Here is a 15466-nt window from a genome sequence, read left to right on the forward strand (position 1 = left end):
CGTTACATTGCAATTTAAAATAGAGAGTATGTTCAGAGGTAACGTGGAGAGGACTTGTACCGGAAGTGTCACCACGCCCCTAGAGTCAATAGTCGAAACACCAGTTTTAAGACATACTGAAAACTCATAGATCGTATTAAAAAAAATTGAACCTCTTTTTGGTTGGGCAGGGCCTTTGTCTTCTCAAGGTCAATAAAACTGGAACTTATCCTTTATTTTTAGTTTACTATCTACTGAAAACAGTCTAAATACCACGCGATAAAATACTTTTTCATGGTGATATTTCAAGCAGGCATATGCTGGGTAGAAATCTAATAAAAAATAATATGAAGGTGTTAATTACCATTAAAATATTGATATTTAGGGACGTGTGAAATTGACTGGAAATTTTAATATTTTGGCCGAATAAAAATATTTAAAAATCAGGTCAGGATTTTATTGCCCCAGACATCCCCTTTTTTTAATTTCTAACCCTTTATTACTAATCTCCAAACTTCTCATGAACTTTATGATTTTACAAGTTTATTAAAAATAATTAAATGCTAATCAGAGCAATAAAAATTCGAGTATCTATTTACCATTTAAAAACACCAAATCTCTCCAAGATATATATTATTCAAGTTTTATACAAGTTTGGGTATCATTATAATTATTCAAATTTGGGTACTTTATTTCTTAATATCTGCGGAAAACTGTCTGTAATAAAATGCAATATATATGAAAATCATATCATCGCGATTGGGTACCACTATAATTATACTAGAGTTGGCTCGATATAATTATCTCCCTATTGGCTAGTTTTCTATATGCATATCTATTTCTCAATAAATCTATTTTCCTCACCCGGCATTACTATCTAAAAAAAGTAAATATTCAATAATTTAAATGATTTTAAAAAGATTTTTAAAATTATATTTTTTTCTTTACATTACCATCACCAAAGGGTTAATGATGATGATTACAATTTTAGTTTAATATTTGAACACACAAAGTGTCGCCACAATCGAATTCTTTTAAAACAGAGTTTTCTTAAATCTATTATATTATAAATTTAAATTTTCTTTTTTATGATTAGAAATTAAATACATCAATATAAGGTAAATAGCAACATGAAATGAAAATAATGAATTTATTTTTAATAAAGTAAAATAATGGGTCTTATCGTTCTAGCCAATGAGAGTTTATTATGGATTATTGGAGCACTATGAGTTATATACTTATATTCCTTGGAAAACTTGAGCTCGTTTATAGACATTTATTTCCTATATAGATCTGACATGGATCTTGAAGCAATTAAGCAGGCCGTTTTGTACATGTTAAAAATTGGAAGATTTCATTAAATAAAAGTTATTGCAAATATACTTAGTAAATAAGATGGGTACCATTATGATAATTTAAATTTGAATACTATATTTCTTAATATCCGCGGAAAACTGTCTGTAATAAAATGCAATATTAGAATATTACATAAAAGTGAAACTCCATCCCCCCTTTTAGCACACTATTAGTTTTTAACATCTAGGCATATCTTAATATAATTCTATTTAGTTTTAATTTAACCTTTTTCCTGTTATAATTTTTTTGTTTCAAATTTAAAATCCACGGAAAAATGTCTATAATATGATGCGATAAATAACTAGTTAATTAAAGTCAACGAAACCGCTAGTAATTATCTAAATTACTATCTATTTAAATATCCGCGGAAAACTGTCTGTAATACATAGGGAGGGAGGAGAAATTGAGCTGTTAATTACATTAGTATCCAAAGTTACTTCCATAATATGAAAGGATGACAACATCCATAAAAGCGAAATGGTAGTACAATCAAACATTAACATAAATGTATATGTATAAACAAAAAGTATTACATAGTTGCTACTCTTTCTAAATCTAAATAATACTAGCATGCATGAATTAATGGAGCACAGACGGACAAATTATAGAAAAGCTTCGTTTAGACAAACGTTTAAACAGTATATAGCCCCTCCCGGGCCTGCCCCCTTCCCCTGATGTATGATATATAATGTCTACCTATGAGAACTTTTAAAAAGCGAAGTTTTTCTATAATTAGAGTCGGTCCGTCCGTACCTCCGTCCGTCACAAACAGATAGCTTTTTTAGTTAATTTAGGCATGTTAGAATTGTCCTATCGATTTCAAACTTCAATTCTTTGGACAACAAAGTATAATGTTTCAAGCAAAGCAACTCTATAATCAACTTCTAAAAATGTAAGTATGTCCAAAACATTATCCTGTATCAAGCAGTTTTTCAACAAATTTACACTTTTGCTTCAACTTGTATATTGTGATTATTCAGTTCTGACACTATACAAGTGTTAATGTTCGTTTGTCCTACAGTTTCAGTGCTTCGCTTTTATGGATGTTGTCATCCTTGTTATTAAAGTATTAGTATTGGGTTATTTATGGCCCTCCCTCAAAACTTTTATTAATAAATGGAATAATGAATAACCCCCCCCCCCCCCTAATCCTATAACTCTTCTATGTATGTACGTGCTCAATTTTTAACCTCATTTCCTGTACTTCGGTTAAAATGTTTTTTTGGGAGGGTGGGGGGGGGGGGAAGGCGGATGATGTGAATCATCATTGGGCCGGTATATGTAGTTCACTTAAATATTTGGAGAAATTTATAGATTTTTCTACCATTAACACAAGCCGCAAAATTTCAATTTTTAAAATGTCCGCATTTTTAATTATATAAATTCTTATCTTTCTTTATTCACAATTATTTACAATGATAACTTTTTAGAGTGAAAAGGGATATTTCTAAAAAACATAACTTTAAATATGATACAATCCCTGTAAAAATATAATAGGACGTGTGTCTGTCTGTTTATCGGTATTTACATCCCCAATCATGATACACAAAACTACCCCTTCTGTAGATTACAATTGGTAGTACAAATGTTTGGACACTCAATTAAATGAATCAACTAATCAAAATGGAATAAAAGTCCCCAAGGTTGTTAAGCAAACAAATAGGAAAACATTATTTTAAGACTTTGGGAACTAGTTTAATAATAAATAGATAAAACTATTGGTAAAATAGTGACTAGGGGCGAGTTAACTAATACTCTAAAGTTTTATAATAACGTTTTCTTAATCATTGGCCTTAGAACCTTGGGGACATTAGTGAATTTTGAATGGTTGGTTTATAAAGTTGTGTGTCCAAACGTTTCAAGCACTAATTGTGTTCTACAGAAAGGGTAATTTTGTGTGTCATCATTGAGGGTGTACATAAATTTATCGCCCATTGTCTTATCCCTTTAGATACCTGAATTAGTTTTCAGTTAAAGTAAAGGAAAAATAAAATCAAAGTGGTCAGTAAATCGGGGAGGGGGGGTGGAGTTGTATAAAGTGGGCGGAGAACAGCTATAGCAATTTAGACATGTAGCAATTTTTTTCTTTATTTTGTATCCTAACCATGGGTCCTAAAGGATCAGACAATGGTTAAAAAAATGATGAACACTCTCCAATCAAGATAAACAAAATTAACCTTCATCAATTAAAAAAAATAAAAGAACGTGATTTAAAGCACTGGGTACTGTTATAATTTACAGTCCAATGTCCCCTTCCTCCCTGATTTCTCTCTATCCTACAAGGTAAATACATGGTCCGATATGGATAAACTTTAATTACTATCATGTACTTGGTGACCATTCCCTTCCACATTTCATTTACATTTTTACGTGCATATTATGGCAGGAGGAAAATAGTAGTTAATTTAGGTTGCTTTAATGGACATCATTGACATCGTTTACCTAGTAGAAGGGGATTGGACAGGTTAAAGGGGCTAGATAGGGGCATCGTTATATTAGACAGCTACAAGTTTCACTTCATTAGAGTACAGGATAATCTTGCGTAAGATCTAAGTAATAATAAATCCAATTAGTATAAACTACAAATTTCTTATAATTGAAAAAACAGCATGTCTTGAATCAATTTGCTATTGTGTCTTTTTGCGAATATAAAACAGCAAGTGAACGTGATTATATACAGAAGTGAATGCACACTCATTTATACTATAACATTTCAAATCAAGTCTAAAATCAAAGAACCCCAACACTAATAAAATAGGCGAAAACCAGTGTTATTATTTTATAAAGGCAGAACTCAATCAGTCTAATGGGTACTCAGAGATTTAGCTTTATAAAGACCCTAAAAATGACTAAACTAAAATTCATAAAATATTTTAATATGTATGGATGTTGTTGTCAGTAATATGTTAGTATGTATGGACTCAATTGTATATAAACTTCGCTTCGCTTTTATGGATGTTGTAATTCTTGTTTTAAAACTTTTATTCAAGAGATAAGACAATGCATGATAAATTGATGTATTAATAATTATCGCATCGTATTAAAGATTTCTTTGATAAGACAATGGAAGATAAGTTGATGTATATACCCAATGATCTATTATTACATACATCTAACAGTGAGAGTTTTAGATTAAAAAAGGTAAAAATGATAAAAGTAATTCAACTATGTATTGGCATGTATTGATGTTCAGATTTCGTGATTATTATTCAAAATATTTATTAATTTGGTGTTTTGCCTAGAGGTCATAAAAAATCTGTGAGGTTGTAAAATTTCCCCCTTCCCCCCACGTAACGAAAACTGGCCAACCCAAGAAATTCATAAATTTGTTTATTATTTTATTGCCTTTACTGACCACAAAAATGAATATTTTTATTCCAATATTAATATTGAAAATATAAACCCTTCCTCTCTGAACAAAATTATAAATTTAGGTGTTAATTAATACTTCCTTTGTGAACGAAAAATTTAATATTTAAACCCATTAAATATATTGATATTTGAGTCCAAATATGGACTGACCACAAAATTTTTCAATTTTTTAAAATCTAATGCTACCTAGCCTATGCCTGATTTCAAGATTATTGCTTTTTAGATTAAACACCTTTTATTGTAAGTTAGTTACCAAATAGACACACTTGAAAAGAGTTTTAGATATATTAAAATACAAATAAGAAATGTGTAGCAATGACGGATTACTCGTCAAAGTTTTTTGTTAAATCCTGATTGGGTTGTACAAACCTGCAGTGTTACAATATATCTATAATACAAAGAAGAATGATGTCAGTCTGTCAGTCTGTCTGTCTGTTCGTCCGTCCGTCTATCCCTTAAGATTGCGGTAACCACTGAACCGATCGGATTCTACTCTTCAGGGTTTATTCATTTTGGTCCTGTGGTGGTTTTAAGCTATTTTGTTGGGGGGGTGGGACACCCCTAACCCCCCGAAAAATAAAAATTTCCCCCTCCCCCCCAAAAAAAATTCTGGGGAAACTACTTCACATAAATTATTAGCGGCAGCACCAGAAATAGATTTTTTTTCTCAAATTTAATTTTTTTTTACCTCATGTTGCAAAGACCCTAGAGGCTATGGGCGAAGCTGCTAGTCTTATATATAGAAAGAGTAATTGTATTTTATAAAATTTGAGGGTGTTCATCAACCTACATCAATTTATATTCCATTGTCTTATCTCTTAAAACGCCTGGTTTAAACAAGGAGAGAGAGAGAGAGAGAGAGAGAGAGAGAGAGAGAGAGAGAGAGAGAGAGAGAGAGAGAGAGAGAGCGAGCGAGAGAAAGAGAGAGAGAGAGAGAGAGAGAGAGAGAGAGAGAGAGAGAGAGAGAGAGAGAGAGAGAGAGAGAGAGAGAGAGAGAGAGAGAGACAGAGAGAGAGAGAGACAGAGGAAGAGAGACAGAGAGAGAGAGAGACAGAGAGAGAGAGAGAAAGAGCGAATACAAATTTTTGTATAGATTTTTGGTATAGACAGATACATAGACATACATTATATTCGACAGACATCCTCTCTATTTTATTAGCGAGATATTAAGCTACAGACATACAACCATTACTTTTATATAAGGATATTGTGAACATTACTAGAACGTCTTTAGAGAATAAAGTTTGTGAAGCTCATTCATTTTTAATACATCCAGCTTTAATACACAATTTATTCTTATAAAATAAGTAGGTATATTGGAATAGATGTATTGTTAGATTTTAGCATCCCTAATGTTTTATGTTTATGGGTTCACAATTACTGAATAAATCATTGACATATTTTTGTTTTATACATATTAATAAACCAATTAATAATAAAAATACTTAAAATTAGAGTGCATACTTTTAAAAATCAGTCCCTAAATTTGCGTGACAAACAATGGGCTGTTTATTACCCTAGTCCCCAAAGTTTTATAATAACATTGTCTTATTCGTTGTCATGACAACTTTGGTGACTTTTATTGATTTGGTTGGTTGAATTATTAAATTGAGTGTCCAAACGTTTCAACAGAAGGGGTGATTTTTGTTATCGTCATTGGAGATGTAAATCATTTTATCTGTTATTGTCTTATCACTTGAGGTAATATAACTGACTAAGAATTTACAAAAACAAGGATGACAACATCCATAGAAGCGAATCTCTGAAACGGTAGGACAAACAGACATTAACACTTGTATAGTGTCAGAACTAAATAATCAGAATATAAATGTACCTAACTACTAAAGGAATCACAGCAGTAAGTAAAAATACGACGAAACCCACTACTGCGTTTTCTCTCCATGATCCATAATTTAATTAAAGAGTAAAAGCTCATTGATAATGGAAATCTTTACAAAATAAAATTCTATTGTTTATTACACTAGTCCCCAAAGTTTTTTAATAACGTTCTGATTCGTTGGCTTAACAACGTTGGGGACTTTGGATTTAGTAGTTGCGTGTTCAAGGGATTCAACCATTAATCTAATTTAATGAAGGGGTAATTTTGTATTTCATCATGAAGATGTACATTAATTTATCGGTCATTGTTTTATCCCTTTAGATCCTTGATGGAATATTTTTCACGGATTTTTTCCGTAATTTTGTCTGCTTTCAGATGCGAAGGAAGGTGGTAAGCCCGCTGGATAACAACCTGACCAGCCAGACCAGAAATCGAGACCTAAACCTAAACCTGTCCAACTCGACCTGTACCAGCCTGGGGCAGCTGGCAAACAGCCAGGCGGGGCTCCAGTCCACTAGTCCCGGGGGACAAACAAATTTATTGTCAGGTAAACCAAAATTTATCTTAAAATTAAAGCACACAACCCGCTTCCCCTCCCCTATTTTTAAATGAATCAAAAATAAGGAGGGAGGGGTTGTTTTTCATTTGTTTGTTTATTACTTTAGGTTAGGTTAGGTTATATTGGATGTTGGGTTTTTTTTACCGAAGATTAAGACCCTGCAAGAGGCAAAGGAAAAAATTAGCTGACCGCCCTTCTTTTCAATTTATTTCAAAATGTAATGGGAATATCATGGTGCTCGATAGGCACTTTTAGGGAAAGCACCCAAAAATTAAAACATCCTCTAACTTCGCTAATAATAAAGAGTTGATTTGAAACTATTGTATTACTCATTACATAAACACACATACTTTAAATTTATCCCAAAAAAAGATTTATTTCGAAGCTTTTTATAGTGCCCATAAAAAAGGACGTCATACAATACAAATGTCCAATGATAGGACAATACACAGACTAAATTACCAACGGTAGGTCAGTATACATTTAAATTGACCAATGATAGGCAAGTATGACGTCATTTTTTATGGGCACTGTCACTATAAACAGCTTCTTTTATTTCGTCTTGTTTATTTTTTTGTTATTTAGGAAGTATGCCGTCCTCAGTGGCAAGAAGTTTAAAGAATATTAATCCATCTAGGTGAGTCTTTTAAACTTTTAAACGTAGTTAATTATAGAGTTGCTACATCCAAATTATACCATAACCATTATACCATATCATTACACAAATCCTCTAACTCATATAGAAAATTATTAGAACAATGTTTGCTAGTCCTCTCAGTGTGTGAAAATAGGTAGTGACACGACTTGATAGTAGAAAAACTTCGTATTATCATTTTATCATTTCTAGGTATGTTTCTAATTCTCATTAATTTTTCAGAGAGAGTTTACGAAAGATTCAAGACTCAGTTGGCCAATCCCTGACTGGCTTCAAGTCTACGTGCCAACAAACATTCTCCCATTCGTAATCAACCAAACGGACATGGGTTCGAGCCCCTCTTTCTTTATGCTTTTTTCTTCAGTCATTGTTAAACCTTTAACTTTGCTATCAATGTTATTTAACTTTTTTAATCAATCAAAATGTAAACGTAAAATTAAATAAGACAGTTCAATAAAAATATTAATCGAATGCAATGGAAAAATCGCTTTAGAAATTTTTTTTGTACATATCCCAATATTATTGTACAATTAATTGGCAAACTTTACAGATTTATGATTTGAAGGTATAGTAAATGAATCACTGAATACATCCTTTTTTCTTGAGATGGTTTTTTTTATTACTTTTGGACACTATAAAACTGCTACTCATTACTTTATTGTTTTAGGGGGGCCTTCGTTTTCTTCAAAAAAAATATTATTTTTTTACTTTATCAAATCATTGTCTAATTCAATTACGTAAACCTTTCTTCCTTTTATATTTAATTTCATAGAATTCTTTAGATTCTTCAAGTTGTTAAGCCCTTTTATTCATTTTTAGGGAAAAAATAACCGCCATGTATTGTACATGTAAATGTTAAATTGAGATATTAAAATCGCTTTATGCTCTATTTTCAAATCAAATTATACTAAAAAAAAAGTTATTTAAAAACAAACAAAAAAAAATTTAATGTAAAATTAAATGGAATTAAAGCAATGGAAAAAAGTAAAAAAAAATTAAATGATGGAAATAAAACTAACATATCAAAACATATATTCCTAAATCCTAACTATATCTAAATGTGTTATAATTGCCAGAATTTTAAATCTTTATGGAGTTTTTAAACTATAGAACTCTTTAATAATGAAATCTTTGTATCTGTCCTAACGTCCAATTATCTGGACACAAAGTTATGATTTAGAAAGGTTTCAACAACAACCTTTACAAGTCCTAACTGTATAATGTAACAATAAAATAAATATTTATATTTTTCAACTTCATGTTAAAGTCTATCACAGTTGTGACCACGAAGTCATACTTTATCAAGATGGTTTAGCGGTCTCAACTGCTTCATGTGTATTATATTTCGCTCATTTTTTATACCAATCATTATTATTATTATTGTGAATTAAAATTCTATTTTACTTTATCGTGAATTGTAGCATTTAAATACTTTATCGTTAATAAATGTTAAAACTTTATAAATCATTTAATTTAAATATAAAACAAGGATGACAATATTCATTCATGTAGGTCGTTCTGTCGTTGTAGTCAACAGTTTAGATGGATATAATAAACACAGAAAACCAGAAAATGTGTATCCAGGGAATGGTAAGGTAACCCCCCCGGCCCCCCCCCCCCTTAAAAAATATATAAATATTTACAAAGGATTTACCTATACTTCTATTAGGAGTTTCTAAAGATGTTAAATTTCAAGAAAGGTAATCTATTTTTGTTGTCAAATTCCCACTTCCCTCCTACCCCTTAACCCTTACAGATCGGGCCCCAATTCCCACCTTAATAGATCAGGGGGGAGGGCTAATTTAGCTCCCCCCCTCTATCTCGGCTCCTGTTACAGATAGAGACGAAAATGTTTTTTTTTCTGGTGGTTTATGTGTATTTTAGAAAAAATTACTTATTTCTAGACATAGCGGCCAGACCGCTCTTTATCCGCTTTTTAGCGGCCAGCCGCTAAATATTAAAACAGCTGTAGAGCGGCCAATTTTAAAGCTAGGATAACAAAATTTTAGGACGAACTTTTATTTTCATAACAAAAATCACTTTTTCTGACCATCGCCAAAAAAACGGAATATAACGGAAACCGCCATTTTCGCCAGTTACGGCGGTAAAACGGCGGTTGGCGGCGCCAATTAATATTTTTATCTGTATATGATAACAATAAAAGACTACAAACAAAATTGGCTGGTCCAGAGCTGTTTTACAATTCGGCAACTGGCAGCTTAAAAACAGTAAAACTACAGGTAGGAAATAGAAAATCGGTCAAGAAATGGTCAAACGGTTACGACCTTTCTATTCACGGAAGTTCATTATTGCAAAAGGATTTACCAAAAAAAATTATAGGTCACTAGCTGTAATAGAAGCCATGATATTCATGATATACGTCTATAGTAAAAGCTGGACAAAAAATCGGTCATAAAATCGGCCAGGGAGCGGTCAAACGGTCAAACAGTCATAACACCACTTTTCTCAGATGTTCATTGATATCTAAGCATTCACCAAAAAAAATTTTAGGTCTCTACCTTATACACAAAAGTCATAGTGTAGAAATTAAGATTTATTTAGATTTTTTCTAATTTTGGTGTTACCTAACCGACTTTGACCGGACATCACGACCGACACAGACCAGATATCCTTATGAAATCAACCCTTGCCGACGTATAATTACTACACTTAAAAAGTCATGAAGTCACAGCTCTCTATCTTGCCTACAAAAAATGACATTGAAAAAACTAGAGGGGGGGGTGGCTAATTTAGCCCTCCCCCCCCCCCCCCCCCCCGATCTGTAAGGTTTAATTAAAAAATCTTTTGCACGCCCTCGATGTTAAACTAATAAAAAAGGAAGTAGTTGACATAATGTCACAAGCTTTTACACACTGGTCGCCGGATGGAAAAGCAGTTTTTCGAAAGGGGCTATCTGAGATTATTACAGATTCTGATATGTACATACAAATATAGACTGATGAAAAATGCAAAAACAAAATCAAAAGCGTTCCTTCGGGAAAAAGATTTTTAACCTAAACTTTTACATTGGCAAGTCTGCTAAAAAATATACAGACATTTAAAACATGTCATTGTTCAGCACCTAGAAGTGGTAGAAAAATGCTATGCATACCATTAGAAAGCTCATAACCTCTAGTTTTCATATTGGTATATAAAGTTTTTTTTACTATTATTAGTTTTTAAGCTATGCTCTGAAGTATACACAAATTTTAAAAATGCATTTTTTTCGTGAATTTTGAGTTTGATACTTGTTACACAAACCTTTTTAAAATTATATTAAATCAATTAAAAATAATCTTTTAAATGTGTGTAGTAAGAACCAAGGAGGGAGAGGTGGAGGGGAGATTTTTTAAATTTTTTAACCTGTATGATCTCTTATATGATTAAATCTATCAGTAAAACTTATTTTCTAAAAACTTTCTGAAAAAAGCTACCATCTCTCTAAATTTCATAGAATTTTTAGGTGCAAGACTTTTAAAAATATCTCTGTAATTTTTTTTAATGCTTGAAAATGTCTAAAAAATAACAACCTTAGAAAGTAAAACAATCACACAACTTAGGATGAAAAAAACTCTTCCTAGATAGTAACTAAATTTTGAATTACAAAAGATAATGAATTTTTATATTTTATACTAAAAAAAGTTTGTTTGCACTTTCAGGAAAAAAAACAGAGTCGATTATTTATGTTTTCCAAAGTGCTAAACTAATTTACCTAACTAAAAAGCGTAAAGAAGACACAGTATCCTACTATTATTAAACATACTTTGTTAAGTTTAATTGTGCAATTAAACTTTATTAAATAATATGATAAAGATAAATTGTTATGATAAATAGAATAATAAATCTAATAAATTTTGTTGTTGTTTTGTTTGATTACATTTTTTTTGCATGGATTGGCGAATTGGCAGCTTTGCTAAAAAATTTCATCAGTCGCCATTTTTGATTTTTATCAATATTTTAAATAAATTAGCCCAGCTACAACCCAGGGATCTAAGTAATAAGACAATAGCTGATAAAATGATTTATATATCCAATGGTGATACACAAATTTACCTCTTCCGTAAAATAAAATTAGTTGTTGAAACGTTCAAACACACAACTTAATGAACCAATCATTCAAAATCCAATAAAAGTCCCCAAAGTTGTTTAGCCAAAAAACATTATTATAAAACTTTTGAGACCATTGCAATAAACAGGCTAATGTCTCCTTCCTCCCTGACCTCAACTGCAGTTAGATTTAAAATGATCTGAAAGACCATCTGCTGTAGTTTATAGCTACCATGTGTTAGGGTTTGGTTGATGCCACTGCCAATTTATTCAAATGCAAGTATGTTGGAATACCTTGGCTTTAATGCAGGCACCACTAATAATCCACTCACCTTATTTTGAGGCTAGAAAATAAAATTTGACAATTTGGGACAAACAGTAAATTCATTACAGAATACCTATTTCTAATATTGTTTTAAAACTACCAAGCTAATACTGCTTTAGTAACTTCTACAAGAGATGCGATTAATAATAATGATGTTTTTGTAATATATTTCGTTATTAAGCTGTAGTGGATACTAATTTAAATGTTATGGTCGAGATAGATTTGTAACTGTTGAAAGTTGTTTTAATGATTGTAGGATTTGGTCTATACCTTAAAAACAAAAGTCAGATATGAGTTGCATTATAAAACCAGGAATCTGAAGGGATAAGACAATTGAGAATTAAATAAAATGCTATTCCAATTATGATAAACAAAATTAGTTTTTCCGTAGCTTACATTACAAGTAAAAAACGTTATGACATTGCTATTATTCATTCATCAATCAAGATTCAATGAAAGAAAACCTATGCTTTTAAGCCAACAAAGGAGAAAGTGTGATAATAAAACTTTTGGTAAATTTTCAGTCTAACAAGGATGACAACATCCATAAAAGCGAAGCACTGAAACGGTAGGACAAACGGACATTAACACTTGTAAAGTGTCAGAACTGAATAATCAGAATATAGATGTATAAGAGTCGAAGCAGAATTGTAAGTAGATTTGTTGAAAAACTACTTGATACAGGATAATGTTTATACTTACATTTTTAGGACTTGATTATAGAGTTGCTTCGCTTATAACATTATACTTTGTTGGATGATTAGATCACAAAAAAATTTGTTGTTAAATAAGTAAAAAAAATCAACATATTTAAATGGACGTACGGACATTCTTGTAATGATTATAGAGTTGCTACGCTTTCTAAATCGTACCTAACTAGTAAAGGAATCACCATGCAAAGTTTGAAATCGATAGGACAATTCTAACATGCCTAAATTAACGAAAAAAGCTATCCGTCTGTGACAGACGAACGGAAGTACGGACCGGCTCTAATTATAGAAAAGCTTCGCTTTTAACAAGGACAGGTAAGCATTTTTTTCTTTATGTTTTATTTGGGGAGGGAAGGTAGTAAAAAAAAACTCAACAAATGGTTACAGAACCCCACAAATTGACGACAAATAAACACAATGACAATTAATGTATTATACTTATCTAAATTCTGTATTTTTATCTAAAAAGACGACCTTTTCAAATAAATTAGCAGCAAACTACTTAATTCTATTTTTAAAGAAAGGGGACGGGTGTTACTAGCGGCTACCCCTTAGGCGTTAACTCATGTGAAGGTGGTGGACCCTTGTGGTACCCTAGCTCTCGCAAAATAGTTATAAACCTTCCCAGGAAATACAAGAAACAATGTAAAGGAGAATCTCTTTGTACATACAGACAGGCACCCTGAAATGACAATATAAACCTTATAATTGTAACCAGGCAGTCCGTACGCAAAAAAGTATATATTTACATTATTTAATAGCTTTTTGCATTATTTTTAACCCTTTAAAGTCACAACCCTTTCCATATCGGCAGGGGGGGGGGGTAACCTTATATAATTAGCCATTTTACTGGCAATTTTTAGGACTACTATAAATACAATTATAACTTCAAGAAATACAACCCTCCCCCCCCCCCCCCCCGCCAGACTAAACCCAGTGCACGACACTGTTTAAATCGCAGGATGGAAGAGGACAACACTAAGTGTCTATAACCTAGAAAAATACTATGCGATAACATAATGCAACCAATTGTAGATTAGGTTTAGAAAAGACTAATATATATTTGTTTCAACCTTCCCTCACATTATTATTATAATTTTGTTAATTTAGCCATTTCCTGGCCGGATTGTGTTACTATGTGGTATTCGGCAACTCTGGGCCATGCGGAAACCAAGATATTATAGTGATGCTACGCACCCAGCTAATTCTGTTATTCTACAATTGTAAAGCCACCTGCAAATATGTGAGATAACGGTATTGATTTCATCTCTCAGTTGTCCTGCAAGTGGAGGGAGGGGTGTGACCCCTCCCTCTCCCTTCTTAAGCACCGGAACCTTCCCCTTCAACCACCAAGTTATCAGCACCACCTCAGCCCTGAGGATAAAGGTTCTAAGCCTTCCTTCACCCGATAGATTCACCACCCACACAGACTGTTGTTGTCATAGTAATCATCAAACCTTCCCTTTTAGTACCCAGACCTACTACTCAACCCCTCTATTCTTATCTACCTATTGTGCTGTTCCATGGGCTATCCTGCCTCCCCCGGACAGGGATAGCCATCTACCTAACCATTGCAACTATCTATGTTTTACTTGTATGATTTACCTTTAACTATCTCTATTCCTAATCCATATGTATTTATATTATGTTGTACATCTTTAGTAAACCTTAGACCCTGAATAAAGGAACATCTGAATAGACTCTGTTTATCATTTAGTGATTGCTAGAGAAGCGTAGCTTCTCTATAATAAATGTGTCCACGTCTGTTCGCACTGCCGTAGTCATTTGAACTCGGGTGTCTGCCATTTAACCTAGGCGGATACCACAACTTTTGGTGACAGCTGTGTGAGATTACGGCAAACCACAAGTGTAGAGCAGACGCGCAGCTGAGGCTAAGGTACTCCCAGCAGTGAAACTGGCAAAACTGACACAAGCAACCTGAATTACCCACCCTGGATAGCAAGGTCTAACTCTGTATCCGGCAGTTGTGGAAGCGAAACCTAGCGAAAGACCACTAAGTGTGGCGGAACCCAAGCTGCGGAGAGTAGCGAAATCGGACGAGAGACTGCGGAGAGCAGCGAAACTTGACGGAGAACCGCAAAAAGCGCCGACATCTAATGGAGGATTGAGCGCTCAAGGGCTGAAACAGGCCTGCGGACGGGCTGAAACAGGCCAAATAAGTGCAAACGGCTGAAAATAGGCCAACATTTACTGCAAGAGATAGCAGGATCCGAACCCGCGGCGCTGCAGGAAGGGACATTCCCTGCCGCCACTAACCGGATTCGGACACACGGCGCTGCAGGACGGGACATTCCCTGCCGCCGACTGGCTGAAACAAGCCAAATAGCTGCGAGCTGTGAGCGAAAATACGAGTGTAGTGTACCAAGCAGAAGAAAAACTACATTAACTCCAAGTATCCTGAGAGGCTACAGCGCAGCCACCCATTGAGAAAAACATATATTATATCAGATTTTATGGATTACCACCCTGGTGTTAAAGCTGAACAATAGATTTATGGGCAGGGCTTGGTAAACAAATTTGTTGTGTATTGTGATAAAGCCAAAAATAGCACCTAGATGTAAGATAACAATGCATTGGTAAACAATCTGGCCCCAAGCCTCCA

The 15466-nt window shown here is 33.1% G+C and overlaps 1 protein-coding gene across 1 annotated transcript in view; it reads left to right on the forward strand.

Annotated features, from left to right (window-relative positions):
* Positions 1-9225, forward strand: part of LOC145319485 (uncharacterized) — a 38037-nt gene extending 28812 nt beyond the window's left edge. The window contains exons 13-15 of the mRNA XM_080161632.1: positions 6923-7094; positions 7692-7743; positions 7984-9225. Coding sequence (XP_080017758.1) covers positions 6923-7094; positions 7692-7743; positions 7984-8071 — 312 coding nt within the window. The 3' untranslated portion in view covers positions 8072-9225. The remainder of the gene's footprint in view (positions 1-6922; positions 7095-7691; positions 7744-7983) is intronic.
* Positions 9226-15466: the final 6241 nt, after the last annotated feature.

Source organism: Acartia tonsa, chromosome 5, assembly GCF_053477335.1.
Source record: "Acartia tonsa isolate MP-2025a chromosome 5, ASM5347733v1, whole genome shotgun sequence".
Classification (NCBI taxonomy): Eukaryota; Metazoa; Arthropoda; class Copepoda; order Calanoida; family Acartiidae; genus Acartia; species Acartia tonsa.